Source organism: Loxodonta africana, chromosome 9 (assembly GCF_030014295.1).
Source record: "Loxodonta africana isolate mLoxAfr1 chromosome 9, mLoxAfr1.hap2, whole genome shotgun sequence".
NCBI lineage: Eukaryota > Metazoa > Chordata > Mammalia > Proboscidea > Elephantidae > Loxodonta > Loxodonta africana.
The window spans coordinates 41,096,964-41,111,813 of NC_087350.1; the positions used below are offsets into that span (position 1 = coordinate 41,096,964).

At 41.1% G+C, this 14,850-nt stretch overlaps 1 protein-coding gene across 2 annotated transcripts in view; it reads right to left on the reverse strand.

Moving 5' to 3' along the window:
* The window catches only part of MAMDC2 (MAM domain containing 2), a 164,786-nt gene that overhangs the window by 42,442 nt on the left and 107,494 nt on the right, over positions 1-14,850 (reverse strand). For both annotated transcript variants that reach the window (XM_003407413.4, XM_023544764.2), the window contains exons 8-9: positions 11,327-11,470; positions 8,276-8,541 (exon numbers count right to left, since the gene is read on the reverse strand). In XM_003407413.4, the coding sequence (XP_003407461.2) occupies positions 8,276-8,541; positions 11,327-11,470 (410 nt within the window). The remainder of the gene's footprint in view (positions 1-8,275; positions 8,542-11,326; positions 11,471-14,850) is intronic.

The window sequence follows — 14,850 nt, forward strand, 5'->3', positions numbered from 1 at the left end:
CCCCAATAATACAAAATTAAAAAAAAAAATGTATACACAAATTGTTTTGTGACATTGGTTGCAATCCCTGCAATGTGTCAGCCCTCTCACCCTTTCTCTTCCAACCCCAGGTTCTCTGTGTCCATTCATCCAGTTTTCCTGTCCCTTCCTGCCTTCTCGTCTTTTCTTTTGGGCAGGTGTTGCCCATTGGTCTCATATACTTGATTGCACTAAGACGCATGTTCCTCACATGTGTTATTGTCTGTTTTATAGGCCTGTCTAATCATTGGCTGAAAGGTGGACTTTGGCAATGGCTTCAGTTCTGAGTTAGCAGGGTGTCCAGGGGCCACAGCCTTGGGGGATGATGAAAATTTTAATGATTGCTGAGCTGATCATTAAGCAAGACCCAGATGAGACAGAATGCCTAGTCATTCTCTGATTTATGGGTGGTTTAATGTTTTTTTTTTTTTCCCCTAAAGGGATACTTAATGAACACAATATTGAGTTCTTCCCAGTGCTTCCCATTAACAAAACCCTTAAAGTTCTTTGTTAAAGGGGGAACTAGCTTTGGGTCAGGAGGTATGGCAGGACCTAAGGTATATGCTGTAGTGACTAAGCATCATGTTAAACTAAGGACATGAACCCATGAAGCCTAATGTTTGTGCTCCATCATTACGGAATTCATGACAATTGTTCACTAACCTCTCCTGACATTTGACTTTCAGGAAAAGCATTCTGGAGTGAATTGTGCTCTCTCCCCATTATCCTCTCTAATGTATGAGAGTCTCAAGATAACTCTTGATTATCTGCTCTCTATTTATAGAGTACAAGGGAAAAATCAGACCAAGAAAACTATTTCATGATTCATGCCCTTTCCAAATGTTTCTAAAACATTTTAAAAAATTGTTGTAGGCTGTTCATGTTTGCATAAAAACAGCCAATTGCTATAGAACACCTGTCTTTATTAGGTGCCGTCTAGTCGGTTCTGACTTATAGTGACCCCACGCACAACAGAACGAAACACGACCCAGTCCTCCACCAATGTCATAATCATTGCTGTGCTTGAGCCCATCATTGAGGCCACTGTGTCATTCCATCTTGTTGAGGGTCTTCCTCTCTTTCAATGGCCCTCTACTTTACCAAGCATAATATCCTTCTCTAGGGACTGGTTCCTTCTGATAGTAGTGTTAAAATAAAAATTTAACTCTGACTTGATTTTTAGTTTAAGGAATAATTCACAGCAAAAATCAGAGTGCAGAATTATTCAGTTAGTAGTACAAGGTCTGGCCAAAAGAAGACTTGTAAATAGCATAAAGTAATATTTGATGACAAAACTGTGGGATGTACAATAGAGCAGCTCTTTGCAGTCATCAGAGCAGCTTGATTCATAAGCCTGAGTTTAAAAAGATGGTTGATCACCCCTCACACCTCAATACTGTACAGTCCAAACCCCTAGGACTCTTGAATATCTGAGCAGTTTGTGCTTTGAGCCACTTTTTGACTAAAATGGCTCCATTTTCCACTCTATGGTTTTCTTAAAATAGTTCAGTGTTTTATAGTCTCATAGTAGGTAAAGTGTGCTGCTTTCTAAGCTATAACAGCTGACTTTATTCTTCTACTCTGAAAAACCTTGACTTGTTTGAGTGTATATAATATATATAAAGGGAGCCTTAATGGATTTTTTTCATAATTTAATATTTTTTGTATTTGCTCTTATATAATTGTTTTTAATGGAAAGTATTACAGAATTGAGGTTGGAATTCTTAGAACCAAAGTTATTCTTAAAAAAAATTACCTTAATAAAATTAAAAAAAAAGTAAAAAATTCTTAATAAAAATCCATGGACTAAAGAGATGTTGGAGACTTTGGGTGGTATAAACGGTCAACATGCTCAGCTGCTAACCAAAGAGATGGCTGTTCAAGTCCTGGCAATCTACTTCCAAAAAATCAGCCATGGAAAACCCTATGCAGTACAGTTCTACTCTGACATATACAGGGTTGCCATGAGCTGGAACCAACTCAATGGCAAATGGTTTAAAGGGATGTTGCATATGAAACCATATGATGATCAGGACCTAGAAAACACATTCTCAGACTGTCTGCAGCTAAATTTAATAAATGCTAGACAACACAACAGAAGCAGCAACAACAACCATTTGCCAGGTACCCTGCTATGGGCTTTATCTGTTGCATCTCATTTGATCTTTACCGTAACACATTTTACATATGAAAACAAATGAGGCTCAGTAAGGTTACGTGTTGTTGTGGTTAGATGCCATCCGGTCGGTTCCGACTCACAGTGACCCTATGCACAACAGAACGAAACACTGCCCAGTCCTGAGCCATCCTTACAATCGTTGTTATGCTTGAGCTCATTGTTGCAGACACTGTGTCAATCCACCTCATTGAGGGTCTTCCTCTTTTCCTCTGACCCTGTACTCTGCCAAGCATGATGTCCTTCTCCAGGGACTGATCCCTCCTGACAACATGTCCAAAGTATTTAAGACGCAGTCTCACCATCCTTGTTTCTAAGGAGCATTCTGGTTGTACTTCTTCTAAGACAGATTTGTTCGTTCTTTTGGCAGTCCATGGTATATTCCATATTCTTCGCCAACACCACAATTCAAAGGCGTCAATTCTTCTTCCGTCTTCCTTATTCATTGTCCAGCTTTCACATGTATATGATGCGATTGAAAATACTTGGCTTGGGTCAGGCGCACCTTAGTCTTCAAGGTGACCTCTTTGCTCTTCAACACTTTAAAGAGGTCCTTTGCAGCAGATTTACCCAATGCAATGCGTCTCTTGATTGCTTGACTGCTGCTTCCATGGCTGTTGATTGTGGATCCAAGCAAAATGAAATCCTTGACAACTTCAATCGTTTCTCCGTTTATCACGTTGTTGCCCATTGGTCCAGTTGTGAGGGTTTTTGTTTCTTTACGTTGAGGTGCAATCCATACTGAAGGCTGTGGTCTTTGATCTTCATTAGTAAGTGCTTCAAGTCCTCTTCACTTTCAGCAAGCAAGGTTGTGTCATCTGCATAACGCAGGTTGTTAATAAGTCTTCCTCCAATCCTGTTGCCCCGTTCTTCTTCATATAGTCCAGCTTCTCATATTATTTGCTCAGCATACAGATTGAATAGGTATGGTGAAAGAATACAACCCCGATGCACACCTCTCCTGACTTTAAACCAATCAGTATTCCCTTGTTGTATTCGAACAACTGCCTCTTGATCTATGTAAAGGTTCCTCATGAGCACAATTAAGTGTTCTGGAATTCCCATTTTTCACAATGTTATCCATCATTTGTTATGATCCACACAGCTGAATGCCTTTGCATAGTCAATAAAACACAGGTAAACATCCTTCTGGTATTCTCTGCTTTCAGCCAGGATCCATCTGACATCAGCAATGATATCCCTGGGTCCACATCCGCTTCTGAAACTGTCCTGAATTTCTGGCAGTTTGCTGTTGATATACTGCCACAGCCGTTTTTGAATGATCTTCAGCAAAATTTTGCTTGCTTGTGATATTAATGATATTGTTCTACAATTTACACATTCAGTTGGATCAGCTTTCTTGGGAATAGGCATAAATATGGATCTCTTCCAGTCAGTTGGCCAGGAAACTGTCTTCCATATTTCTTGGCATAGACGAGTGAGCAGCTCCAGTGCTGCATCTGTTTGTCCAAACATCTCAATTGATACTCCATCAATTCCTGGAGCCTTGTTTTTTGCCAATGCCTTCAGAGCAGCTTGGACTTCTTCCTTCAGTACCATCGGTTCCTGATCATATGCCACCTCTTGAAATGGCTGAACATCGACTAATTCTTTTTGGTATAATGACTCTGTGTATTCCTTCCATCTTCTTTTGATGCTTCCTGCTTCATTTAATATTTTCTTTCCCCTTAGAATCCTTCACTATTGCAACCCGAGGCTTGAATTTTTTCTTCAGTTCTTTCAGCTTGAGAAATGCCAAGCATGCTCTTCCCTTTTGGCTTTCCATCTCCAGCTCTTTGCACATGTCATTATAATACTTTACTTCGTCTTCTCGAAAAGCCCTTTGAAATCTTCTGTTCAGTTCTTTTACGTCATCAATTCTTCCTTTTGCTTTAGCTGCTTGACGTTCGAGAGCAACTTTCAGAGTCTCCTCTGACATCCGTCTTGGTCTTTTCTTTCTTTCCTGTCTTTTCAATGACCTCTTGCTTTCTTCATGTATAATGTCCTTGATGTCGTTCCACAACTCGTCTGGTCTTCGGTCACTAGTGTTCAATGCATCAAATCTATTCTTCACATGGTCTCTAAATTCAGGTGGGATGTACTCAAGGTCATTTTTTGGCTCTTGTGGACTTGCTCGGATTTTCTTCAGTTTCAGCTTGAACTTGCATATAAGCAATTGATGGTCTGTTCCATAGTCAGCCCCTGGCCTTGTTCTGACTGATGATATTGAGCTTTTCCATCATCTTTTTCCACAAATGTAGTCAATTTGATTTCTGTGTGTCCCATCTGGCGAGGTCCATGTGTATAATTACCATTTATGTTGGTGAAAGAAGGTATTTGCAATGAAGACGTCATTGGTCTTGTAAAACTCTATCATTCAATCTCTGGCATTGTTTCTACCACCAACGTCATATTTTCCAACTACTGATCCTTCTTTGTTTCCAACTTTTGCATTCCAATCACCAGTAATTATCAACGCATCTTGATTGCATGTTCAATCAATTTCAGACTGCAGCAGCTGATAAAAATCTTCCATTTCTTCATCTTTGGCCCTAGTGGTTGGTGCGTAAAGTTGAATAATAGTCATATTAACTGGTCTTCCTTATAGGCGTATGGATATCATTCTATCACTGACAGGGTTGTACTTCAGGATAGATCTTGAAACGTTCTTTTTGACGAACGCAACACCATTCCTCTTCAAGGTGTCATTCCCAGCATAGTAGCCTGCATGATTGTCTGATTCAAAATGGCCAATACCAGTCCATTTCAGCTCACTAATGCCTAGGATATCGATGTCTATGCATTCCATTTCATTTTTGATGATTTCCAATTTTCCTAGATTCATACTTTGTACATTCCAGGTTCTGATTATTAATGGATGTTTGCAGCTGTTTCTTCTCCTTTTGAGTCGTGCCACATCAGCAGTTGAAGGTCCCGAAAGCTTTACTCCATCCTCGTCATTAAGGTTGACTCTACTTTGAGGAGGCAGCTCTTCCTCAGTCATCTTTTGAGTGCCTTCCAACCTGTGGGGCTCATCTTCCAGCACTCTATCAGACAATGTTCCACTGCTATTCATGAGGTTTTAACTGGCTAATGCTTTTCAGAAGTAGACTGCCAGTCCTTCTTCCTAGTCTGTCTTAGTCTGGAAGCTCAGCTGAAACCTGTCCTCCATGGGTGACCCTGCTGGTATCTGAATACCAGTGGCATAGCTTCCAGCATCACAGCAACACACAAGCCCCCACAGTATGACAAACTGACAGACACATGGGGAAGGTTACATAAGTAGCCCAAATTATAATGCTTTAAGTGGCAGAGAACCCACAGCCAACTCTTAAGTATTATGCTGTATCTTCCCTCTAATCCACAGCTCTCCTTGTCTGCACTGAAATTACCTTGAATTTTGACCTCACCTAGAAGTCATTTACTTCTAAAATAGAACAACTAAAGGTTAATAATAAAGCCCTAGAAATATTTAGAAATCCTGAGAGTTAGGGCTGGGCTACCTTTCTCACCTCCTCCTACAACTTTAGACATTGGCCAGGATGGGGTGCTCGGAGACATACGGCATAGTATAAAAAGTATGACTTCTGGAGTCAGAGAGTCCTGGATTCACCTCTCAGCTCTGCCACTTACCAGCTGTGTGTGTTGAGCAATGTCCTTAATTTTCTGCTTGAGGTTTCTGCATCAGTAAAATGGGGCTTATAATAATACTTTCCTTCCTGGGGTGCTATGGCAGTGAAATGAAGCAATGCATGTCAAGTGTTTTTAGCACGGTGCCTGGCACATGAAAAGTGCTCAATAAAAGTTCCTTTTGCTGTTGGCAGCTGTGATAACATTACATTGAATCCTGCCCACACAGTTACTTTGCTAGAATGGTCTAAGGAAAATTCCTACCATTGCTATGATTTCTTAAATAGGCCATATATTGTAGTTTCTGGCAAACAGCAGACGAGGGAAGGTAGCAGGGAGTTGTGTGTCTAATCAGCCCATTGTTCTTGATACAGGCTGGGTACTTACTAATAGGGGAAAGAAGGATAAAGAAACATCCAGAGTGGAAGGCCATCTGGCTTGTTGGGTAGCATGATGTTTCTGGGAATGAGGGAGGAGAAAGAAGGCAGAGATGCTGAAAGGTCAGTATTGATTCCTTTATAGTTCTGCTCAGGTCACCCCTTACTCAGCTCAACTTTGGTCCCACATGACAGATCATGCAGTCTGGTCCCACTCACTGAGTGGTGAAAATAATGTGGGTGAAAGCAGGTTATACAACAAGCAACACAAGTGTAAGGAATTATTGTTGGTGTTATTTTAAATATGCAGTATAGATACCCAAACATGTTTACCAACCATTTCCACCAGTGAAAAAGAGCACCAGGGTTAGTCCGGGTATGGTCAAGACTTAAATACAAGGCTGCCATTAGCTCTTCTGGATTCATACTCTGACCAATCACACTTGCCTGGCTTTATGGATTTGGGTAGTGGGGACATGAAACACAGGCAGGGAAGGTTCTCCCTACAACAGTGGCACATGTGTAATATGCTCTGAGTTTCAACATTCATTTCTAGAAGGGCATCTCAGGGCTAGTCTGCATTCCAGGATACCAAGGGCAGTAAAAAGAGATACCTTATTCCCCTTAAAGGAGTGTTGTAAGAATGAAGTAAAATAATAGAAAGTGCCTGAATGCTGAGGCAAGTCAAGGGCACTTCACTTTGTCCAGCTGCATAAGAATAGGCCTTTCCCAAGACTTGAGGGAGACTTTGAACTCTGTTATGGATTGAATTGTGTCCCCCCAAAAAATGTGTGTATCAACTTGGTTAGGCCATGATTCCCAGTATTGCATGGTTGTCCTCCACTTTGTGATTGTAATTTTATGTTGAGAGGATTAGGGTGGAATTGTGACACCAGTCTTACTCAGGTTACCTCCCTGATCCAAAGTAAAGGCAGTTTCCCTGGGGTGTGGCCTACACCACCTTTTATCTCTCAAGAGATAATAGGAAAGGGAAGCAGCCAGAGAGTTGGGGACGGCATACCCCCAAGAAAGCAGCACTGGGAGCAGAGCATGTCCTTTGGACCTGGGGTCCCTGCACCTGAGAAGCTCCTCAGCCAGGGGAAGATTGATAACAATGAATCTTCCTCCAGAGCCAACAGAGACAGAAAGCCAATCCCTGGAGCTGACACCCTGAATTTGGACTGGTAACCTGCTAGACCATGAGAGAATAAACTTCTCTTTGTTAAAGCCATTCGCTTGTGGTATTTCTGTTATAGCAGCACTAGATGACTAAGCCAAACTCCGAAAGGCATCCCTCACCAAAGGGCAGCCTTCAAAACTGGGTAGACCATGGTTCAAGCCCCAAATCTGCAACTTACCAACCTTAGAAAGATGAAGAATTAAGGCCCCCAAAAGTTAACAGACTGGCTAAAGGTCACCTACTGTACATGCTGTAGAGTTAGGACTAGAAAATCTAGGTTTATTGACTCCAAGTCCTTTGTTATTTCTACTTGACTTTTCTACCTTCATTACCTGGGTCAGGAAGGTTATTTATTAATATTCTTTAGGGGCAGAAATTATCTGAACTCTGAATCAGGAGGACAAGGAAAGCAATGGTAGGTACTGTAAGAAATTACTGAGCTTCCCCAACCTGCATGCAGCTAGAGGTAATTGACTGAAAGCCACAACATAAAACCAGAGTCACTGAGATCACCTTTTTTTTTATACTAGCATCCCCATTAGGGGTGTGTGTGTGGGTGTGTGTGTGTGTGTGTGTTGTGGCCTCAATCTGAAGCTAGCAGTTCAATTTGGACTATTCATGTATTTCCAGTCTTTTGGACCATTCTCAGGCAATCAAAGAAGTAAACAACTAGCAAACTCCCTGGGTGGCCAAGATTCAGAGACACAGAAAACTGAAAAAAACTGAAGAATTAACTTGTATACAGCTGGTGGTAAGGTGTGAGGTGGGGACTGAGCCTGAACAGAAGAAAAATAACACATTACCAGTTGAATGTAACTAAGCAGAACTTCACTGTTCTCTTAACCCAGACCAGCAACTGAAGGTGAACAAAGGATGGCGCCGTTTCTACTGTACCTTGGTTGGCATGGGCTTCTTAAAGGTGATTTCAGCTTGCATCCAAACACCCCTTGGGGACTCTAGCACAGACCAGATCTTCTCTTGAACCACGTGGTTCTCTTCAAAGATATAAACTGCCAGGGTGTCACTCATTTTTGAAAAACCATAGATGGCATAATAAAAACGCAGACAATACTGCAAGTTTCCTGGCAGAGAGGGGCCGTAGAGCCTTCCAATGTAGCCAGGCTGAGATGTATACTTTGTGTTGGTCAGCAAGTAAGATCCTGCAAACAGGACAAGCCATTCAGTGCATCGGCAATGAAAAATTTAAATAATACAGCCCAGATTATCAAGTGGAAAAATTTGGTTAGAGTAGTGGAATTTGCTGGTAGAGACTATTTCCCTAGGCTTTAAAGGGTAGAAAACATTTTCTAATGTTTGCGACTTAAATGATTGAAAATATCTAGGTGATTCTGGTGCAAATAAAAACTTCCTCAATCCTAAGTAAACATAATAAACCAGTACAGCATTCCAACTCACATGCCCAGACTTCAGTCATCAGTTAAGATTTGTACTTTTCACAAAATGCAAACAGTATAATCATCTTGGGGGCACCAGTTGCCTGAGCCAACTGGCTGGCTTAGGTTGAGTACCCAGTACCAGGTCATGGTGAATGTAAGGGCTGGAGCAGATTTCTCATTCTGATCCCTGTAGTGACCAGTGGGGATGGAAGGATTACAGTCTGGTCTGGCAATCCTTGGGTGGGGATCCATGTGTCTGGGTAGTGCCTACTACTCTCCAGGTCATATGTTAAACCTGCCTTGAAGTGCAGGCTTTTAATCAGGCGGGCCCTCTCAGGTACTGAACATCTGTGTTCTTCCCTTATTTCTTCTAAATAAAATCAAGAAAAATAAGATCGAGGACCCTGTCTCCCCCACAGTAAACTTAAAACAGACCTACATGTCCCAGAAAGCCTGGGCAGAAAAGAAAAGAAAAGAAAAAAAACTCTACTTTTTTCTTTTCTTTTTCTGCCCCTCTCCACTCAGTTTTCTTTTGGGTACCTCAGTCTTTGCTATATAGGGTTAGTTTTGCATGGTGATTTAAGTCATCTGATAAAAGGCTCTTTGGTTATTTCACATGGGTGGGCATCCAACAACCAGAACTACCTTGTTAAAACATAAATTTAATCCCATCTCTTCTCTGCTTAAAATACTTCAGTGGATTCTCATTTCTTTTATCATAAAACCCTAAATGCTTAATCAGTTCTGCCACACCCACACAATCCCTTTCCTTCTCTAACTTCATTTTCTTCCACTCTCCCCATTCCTCCTCCTATGTTCCAGTCACACTGACCTTTCTATTCCTTGGAGATACTCAGCTCTTTCCCATCTCCCATCTCAACTTGGCCTTCATAGATGCTGTTCCCTCTGCCTGGATTTCTCCCACTCTCCTGGACAACCCTTGTCTCCCTCAGAGAAACCTTTCCTGAATCCCCTATCAAAATTAGAGTCCTCCCTCTATTCTCTCTGACAGCCCACTCTTCATTTCTTTCATGGCACTTATCACACTTTGTAACTATAAATTTATTCTTGCATATACTTGTTTAATGTTTCTTTTGCCAATTGATGTGATTGCCAGTCAGGGCACGATTCCTGTCTGTTTTGTTCACTATTGTACCTCCCAGGAGTTAGTCTGGCCAAGATCAGATTAGGTTTTGTAGGGCCTGAATGTATACAAGTTAGGCAACCTGTTTAAGGAAAGAATACAAAATTACAAATACAAAATTGAGACAGCTCCTTCCAAGTCCCTTCTCACCACCAGTGCAAGTGAGGGGCTCTGAAACTTAAGCCACGTCAGCTTCCTGAGAATGAAACCTGGTGCCTGGTATGTAAATATTTGCTGAATAAATGAACAAGACACTCAACCCCTTTAGAATAAGCTCTTTCCACCGGTCTCCACTGGGGTGGGCTCCACAAAAGATGCCATTAAATGTTAGGTCATCTCTTTAATGAGGCTTCTAAGAGCTTATAAAAGCTCCTTACAGATACAGCCATTGAGTAGCCATTCAACATTTTCCAATAGCTTATTTTTTTTCCCACAATACATATTCTTTAATTATGGTAAAATACACATAACATAAAACTGTCTTAAAATGTACAATTCAATGGCATTTAGTGGCATTTTGACAATGTTGTACAACCACCATCACTATCTAGTCGCAGAACAGCGTCATCTTTCCAAAGGGAAACCTAGGATTCAGCAGTCAGCCTCCATTCTCTCCTCTCCCAGCCTCTGGCAACCACTAATCTGCTTTCTGTCTCTATGGATCTGCCTATTCTGGATATATTTCACATAAATGGAATCAAATAACTTTTTTTTTTTTTAATTAGCCCTTTTATTCATTTACTTATTTTGGTGAAAATATACTTCAACAATTTCTTCATGTACAATTAACTCAGTGACTTTGGTTACATTCTTCAAGTCATACCACCTTTCTCGACCGGCTTTTCCAAACTATTTCACCATCATTAACACAAACTCACTGTCCCCCCAAGCATCTCATCTATCCTTTCGAATTGCTATTGCCAATTTGATCACGTATGGCTAATTCTTTAAAAGAGTATAATGCTTAATGCAGACATTCTTTTCTAATTAGACTAAACTAATATTTGGTTCAAAGATGATTTCAGGGGATAGTTTCAGTTCAAGGTTTAAAGATTTCCTCATGGTAATGGTTTCAAGGGTCATCCAACCTCAATGGCTCTAAAGATCTGGATTCTATGAAAATTTACAAATAGCTTTTTAAAGATACTTGTCTATCTAAAATTAAGAGCAAAATAATTTTCAAAGGTTTGGCTATTTAACTGGTAAGTACTTTTAAGCTAGCACAACAACTTGAATTCCAACTTTGAAAAATGGTCAAACATAAGTTTATCAATTGCCTTTACTTCTTTACAGCTGCTTTTTTAAAGTTCTTAAGTCAGGGTCTTGATAGGTATGGAGTTAGAATAGCAAACAGCGTAAACACTAGCCCCACAGCGTCATCACAGAACAGACTCTTTTATTTACCTAATCCTGTAGTGTGGTCTCCTACCCGATACATATTTGGTTTTACTTTCACTCGGCTCCAGCCAGGGCCTTCTTTATCTTGATAAAAGTTGCAGAGATTTTCCTCAAAATTGCAGCTTGCTTCCACAGCACTGAAAGGAAGCTCTGAAGAAAGGAAAACTAGATATGAATACAGCCAAACTCAAGGACTACGTCAACAGATTGACAGATATGGACACACTGGTGCCCAGGGAGACCAGAGAAGTAAAACACAGCAAAATATTTTTATCTGAATGGCATGCTGACAGGTTAGCACCAAACCAATGTTTCAGTATGATGAGAAAATTGTTCTTTTCCTCTCTAAAGGGAGGGGGAGGAAGGAGCCCTGTCCACATTCTCTATAAAAATAAAGAACAACCAGGCTTCAAAAGAAATTTCCTTTCAGGATGTACAAACTTTCAACGTTTACTCACATACTTCTTCACAATTCAAAAATCATTCATACCAAACAGAAAGGAAAGAAAAAAAGATAATGATTTTAAGGAATTCTTCTTTTCCCTCTAAGGCAACTATTTTAAAAATACTATTTTCCAGAAATAACTTTCCTTTATTGATCAAGCTCAGTGTCAGAAGTATAGTCACAGTCTACTTATCATGGAAGTTAGTAGTAGGAGTTGACCTGCTTGAAGAAAATCATTACTCCATTTAAATCACACGGTTCAAAAAGTCCTACCAGTCCCATCACCTGCACTACTATTGTTTTGGCCTCACGAAGTTTTGATAGCATTTACACTGGTCTGTAAATATTATCTCAGCCCGGATTGGCTACAAGGAATAGGACATAAAAGAAGCCTGTTAACAACTGACTTGTACATCTCACCACTGAGATTCTCCTCTGAGACCAGAAGGGAGGCGGCTGTAGGAGTTGGGTACACAGGCAGTGTGGCCAGGTGTGATCCTGTGTTGCATGGTGATGCACACTGGGTCAACACTCTAGGGCGAGGGAGAAAGGGGGCTCTTTTGAATAACTGGAAAATCCTCTCTAGAGAAACATTTGTGTTCTGGGAACAGTGATGTGAAGAAACAGGGAGGTATTCAGGGACAAAGATCACTATACTCTCAGTTTATCAATTTTCAAAGTAAGAAAACATTCAAGTGGGCTGAGGCACTGGCTGAGATTAAAGGGGTTTAAAGAGACAACCAAATGCAACAAGGATCCAAGATTCAAGCTTGGTCCAGGAAACCAGTTGCTATAAAGGACATTATTGGGGCAATTGGTGAAATTGGTTTATGGACTATAAATTAGATAATATTGCATGAATGTTAAATTTTCTGCACTTAAGAATTATCACTGGAGAAAGTCCTTGTTCTTAAGAAATACACACCGAAGTATTTAGGGGTGAAGGGGCGAGATGTCTGCAACCTACTCTTAAATGGTTGATAACCCAAATGTTAACAATGTGTAGATCTGGGTGAAGAATATAAAGGAGTTCTTTGTACTATTCTTACAATTTTTGCCTGAGTTTGGAATAAAGAGTTCCCAAAAAGCTGACCAAAAAAAAAAAAAAGGAAGAAAGAAAGTAATTAAGTGACTGAGAACACACAAAAATAGAAAAAAAAAAGAAAGAAAGAACACAGGAAGAAAATGTTAATTTAACTGGAACCTGGATATGCCCTAGGAAGTGCACAGGAGCACAGCCTGATAAGCCAGTTAATGAAAAGGAAATAAAGAGAACTCTCCAAGCTTTGGTGCTGGTAAATTAGCCCACGCTCTGCTCTGCCTGAGTCCATAGACATCAGGATGTATCTTTAAGCCATGAAGATGCAAAACTTGAAAAATGAATTTGATGTCATGCAAACAATGCTCCTTTGATATTCTCCCATGGAAACTGGAGACTTTGGGAAACCTTTTGACTACCTTCAGTATTAGTCACCCCTCTGCTACCTGTCCGTGCAAAAACAGATGAAAATTCAAAGTCTACAAAGGGCTTGCTAGCTCGGGAAATGGCATGGCGCTCCCAAAGGCCACGCACACAGAGAGAACAACAGGTCAGTGGAATTTCTCATCGGGAATGGATCTCAAATCACATACTTGGGCTACTGCAAGAGAACTGTAACCCCTTTATTAGCTATGTAGGAAGGGGCAGAAGAAGGCCTTAAACCTCGAAAGTAAGTAAGGATCAGTTCTCTTCATGGCGACAAACTGATACAAACCGCAAAATTTTTCTGATGATATGATTATATTCTTTTGTTAAATAGCTAGTCCTAGAAATAGATTTGTCTGGGGTCCTGGGATATTCTGAATAAAAAGAAACTCTCAAGAGCATAACTTATAGGCTGAATCTTTTTCACCCAGTTTTCTTCTTCTACCTTGAGAGAGCATCTGATTTCTGAAGATGGGGCCTGTTTGTGACCCACCCTGAGCTCTGAAACTCTCCAGAGATCTGAAGTGGATTGAAAGCCTTTGCTTCAGGCTTCTTTCAGAGATGTGGGTCAAGCGAAGATCACAAACTGAGTTAGTGGGAGAAACAAATTTGAGTCATAGGGAGGAATAAGAGGCAGTTGAAAGTCCCTGAGCATCAGTTATCATTTGATGATCAGGGGAAAAAAAAAAGAAACAAAGCATCTTTAAGCAAAGTACCAAAAAGTATCATAAAATATGTTCAGTAATTACTTGCTTCTTGACATTTGTACTTTAGAGATGAGAGGCTTTGAAGATGACCTCATTAGGGAGAGCGTGCTGCAGTTTGAGAAGAATAGTTGGGAGGGTCTCTTATCCTTCCTTCTGCTCCATGGTGTTAATGGAGCTAAACTCAACATTAGTTGTACAGCCCTACAAGGCTCATCAGTCCCTTTGATACTAAAGAGATACTGGGTGCGGGATGTTCTTTAGGCTGCTAAGTTTGCATGATGGTTTTAGCATGATCCGGACTGAAGACAGGCTGAGACAGCTCAAAGTTGGCTTAAGAAGGAGAGTGAGTGGGACTCAGGAACTGTGATGGAACAAGGGCAGGGCCACTGACCAGGCAGCAGAGACCCTTGGGGGTACTTCAGCTAAGGAAGGCTCTGAAAACTTCAGCTATAGCACAGGCAAAAATTTGACACCAGATTCCAATTAGACTAGAGGCCTTGGCAGGGTGTTGTTAATCTGAGCTACCAGTGGTCAACGATGGGATTCGTGCCCAGGCAGTCATCTGAGGGATATATCCCCAAGTGTCAGAACCTCTCAGCCACTGGCCTGGGTGTGAGGTGGACCCACACCCAGAGAGGAGATTGAGCAGCCAGCAAAAGGCAGAGCAGTGGAGCTCTCAGTTTTAGGCTGAGCATTAAGGCAGGATTCCTAGAAATGGACGGGATTACCTGTTGGGCATTCAAGGAATTACAGACCAAAAGGAGAGTTTATTCCTATGGTCTAGACTCTAGACCACATTGGGGAGTAGGGATTATGGGTAGAAATGGCAGCATGACAACTGTTGTAACTCAAGGGCAGAGGGGCTTTTGCTGCCCTCTGGAAGTCATCCTGGGGGGATACTTGTGGAGTGACA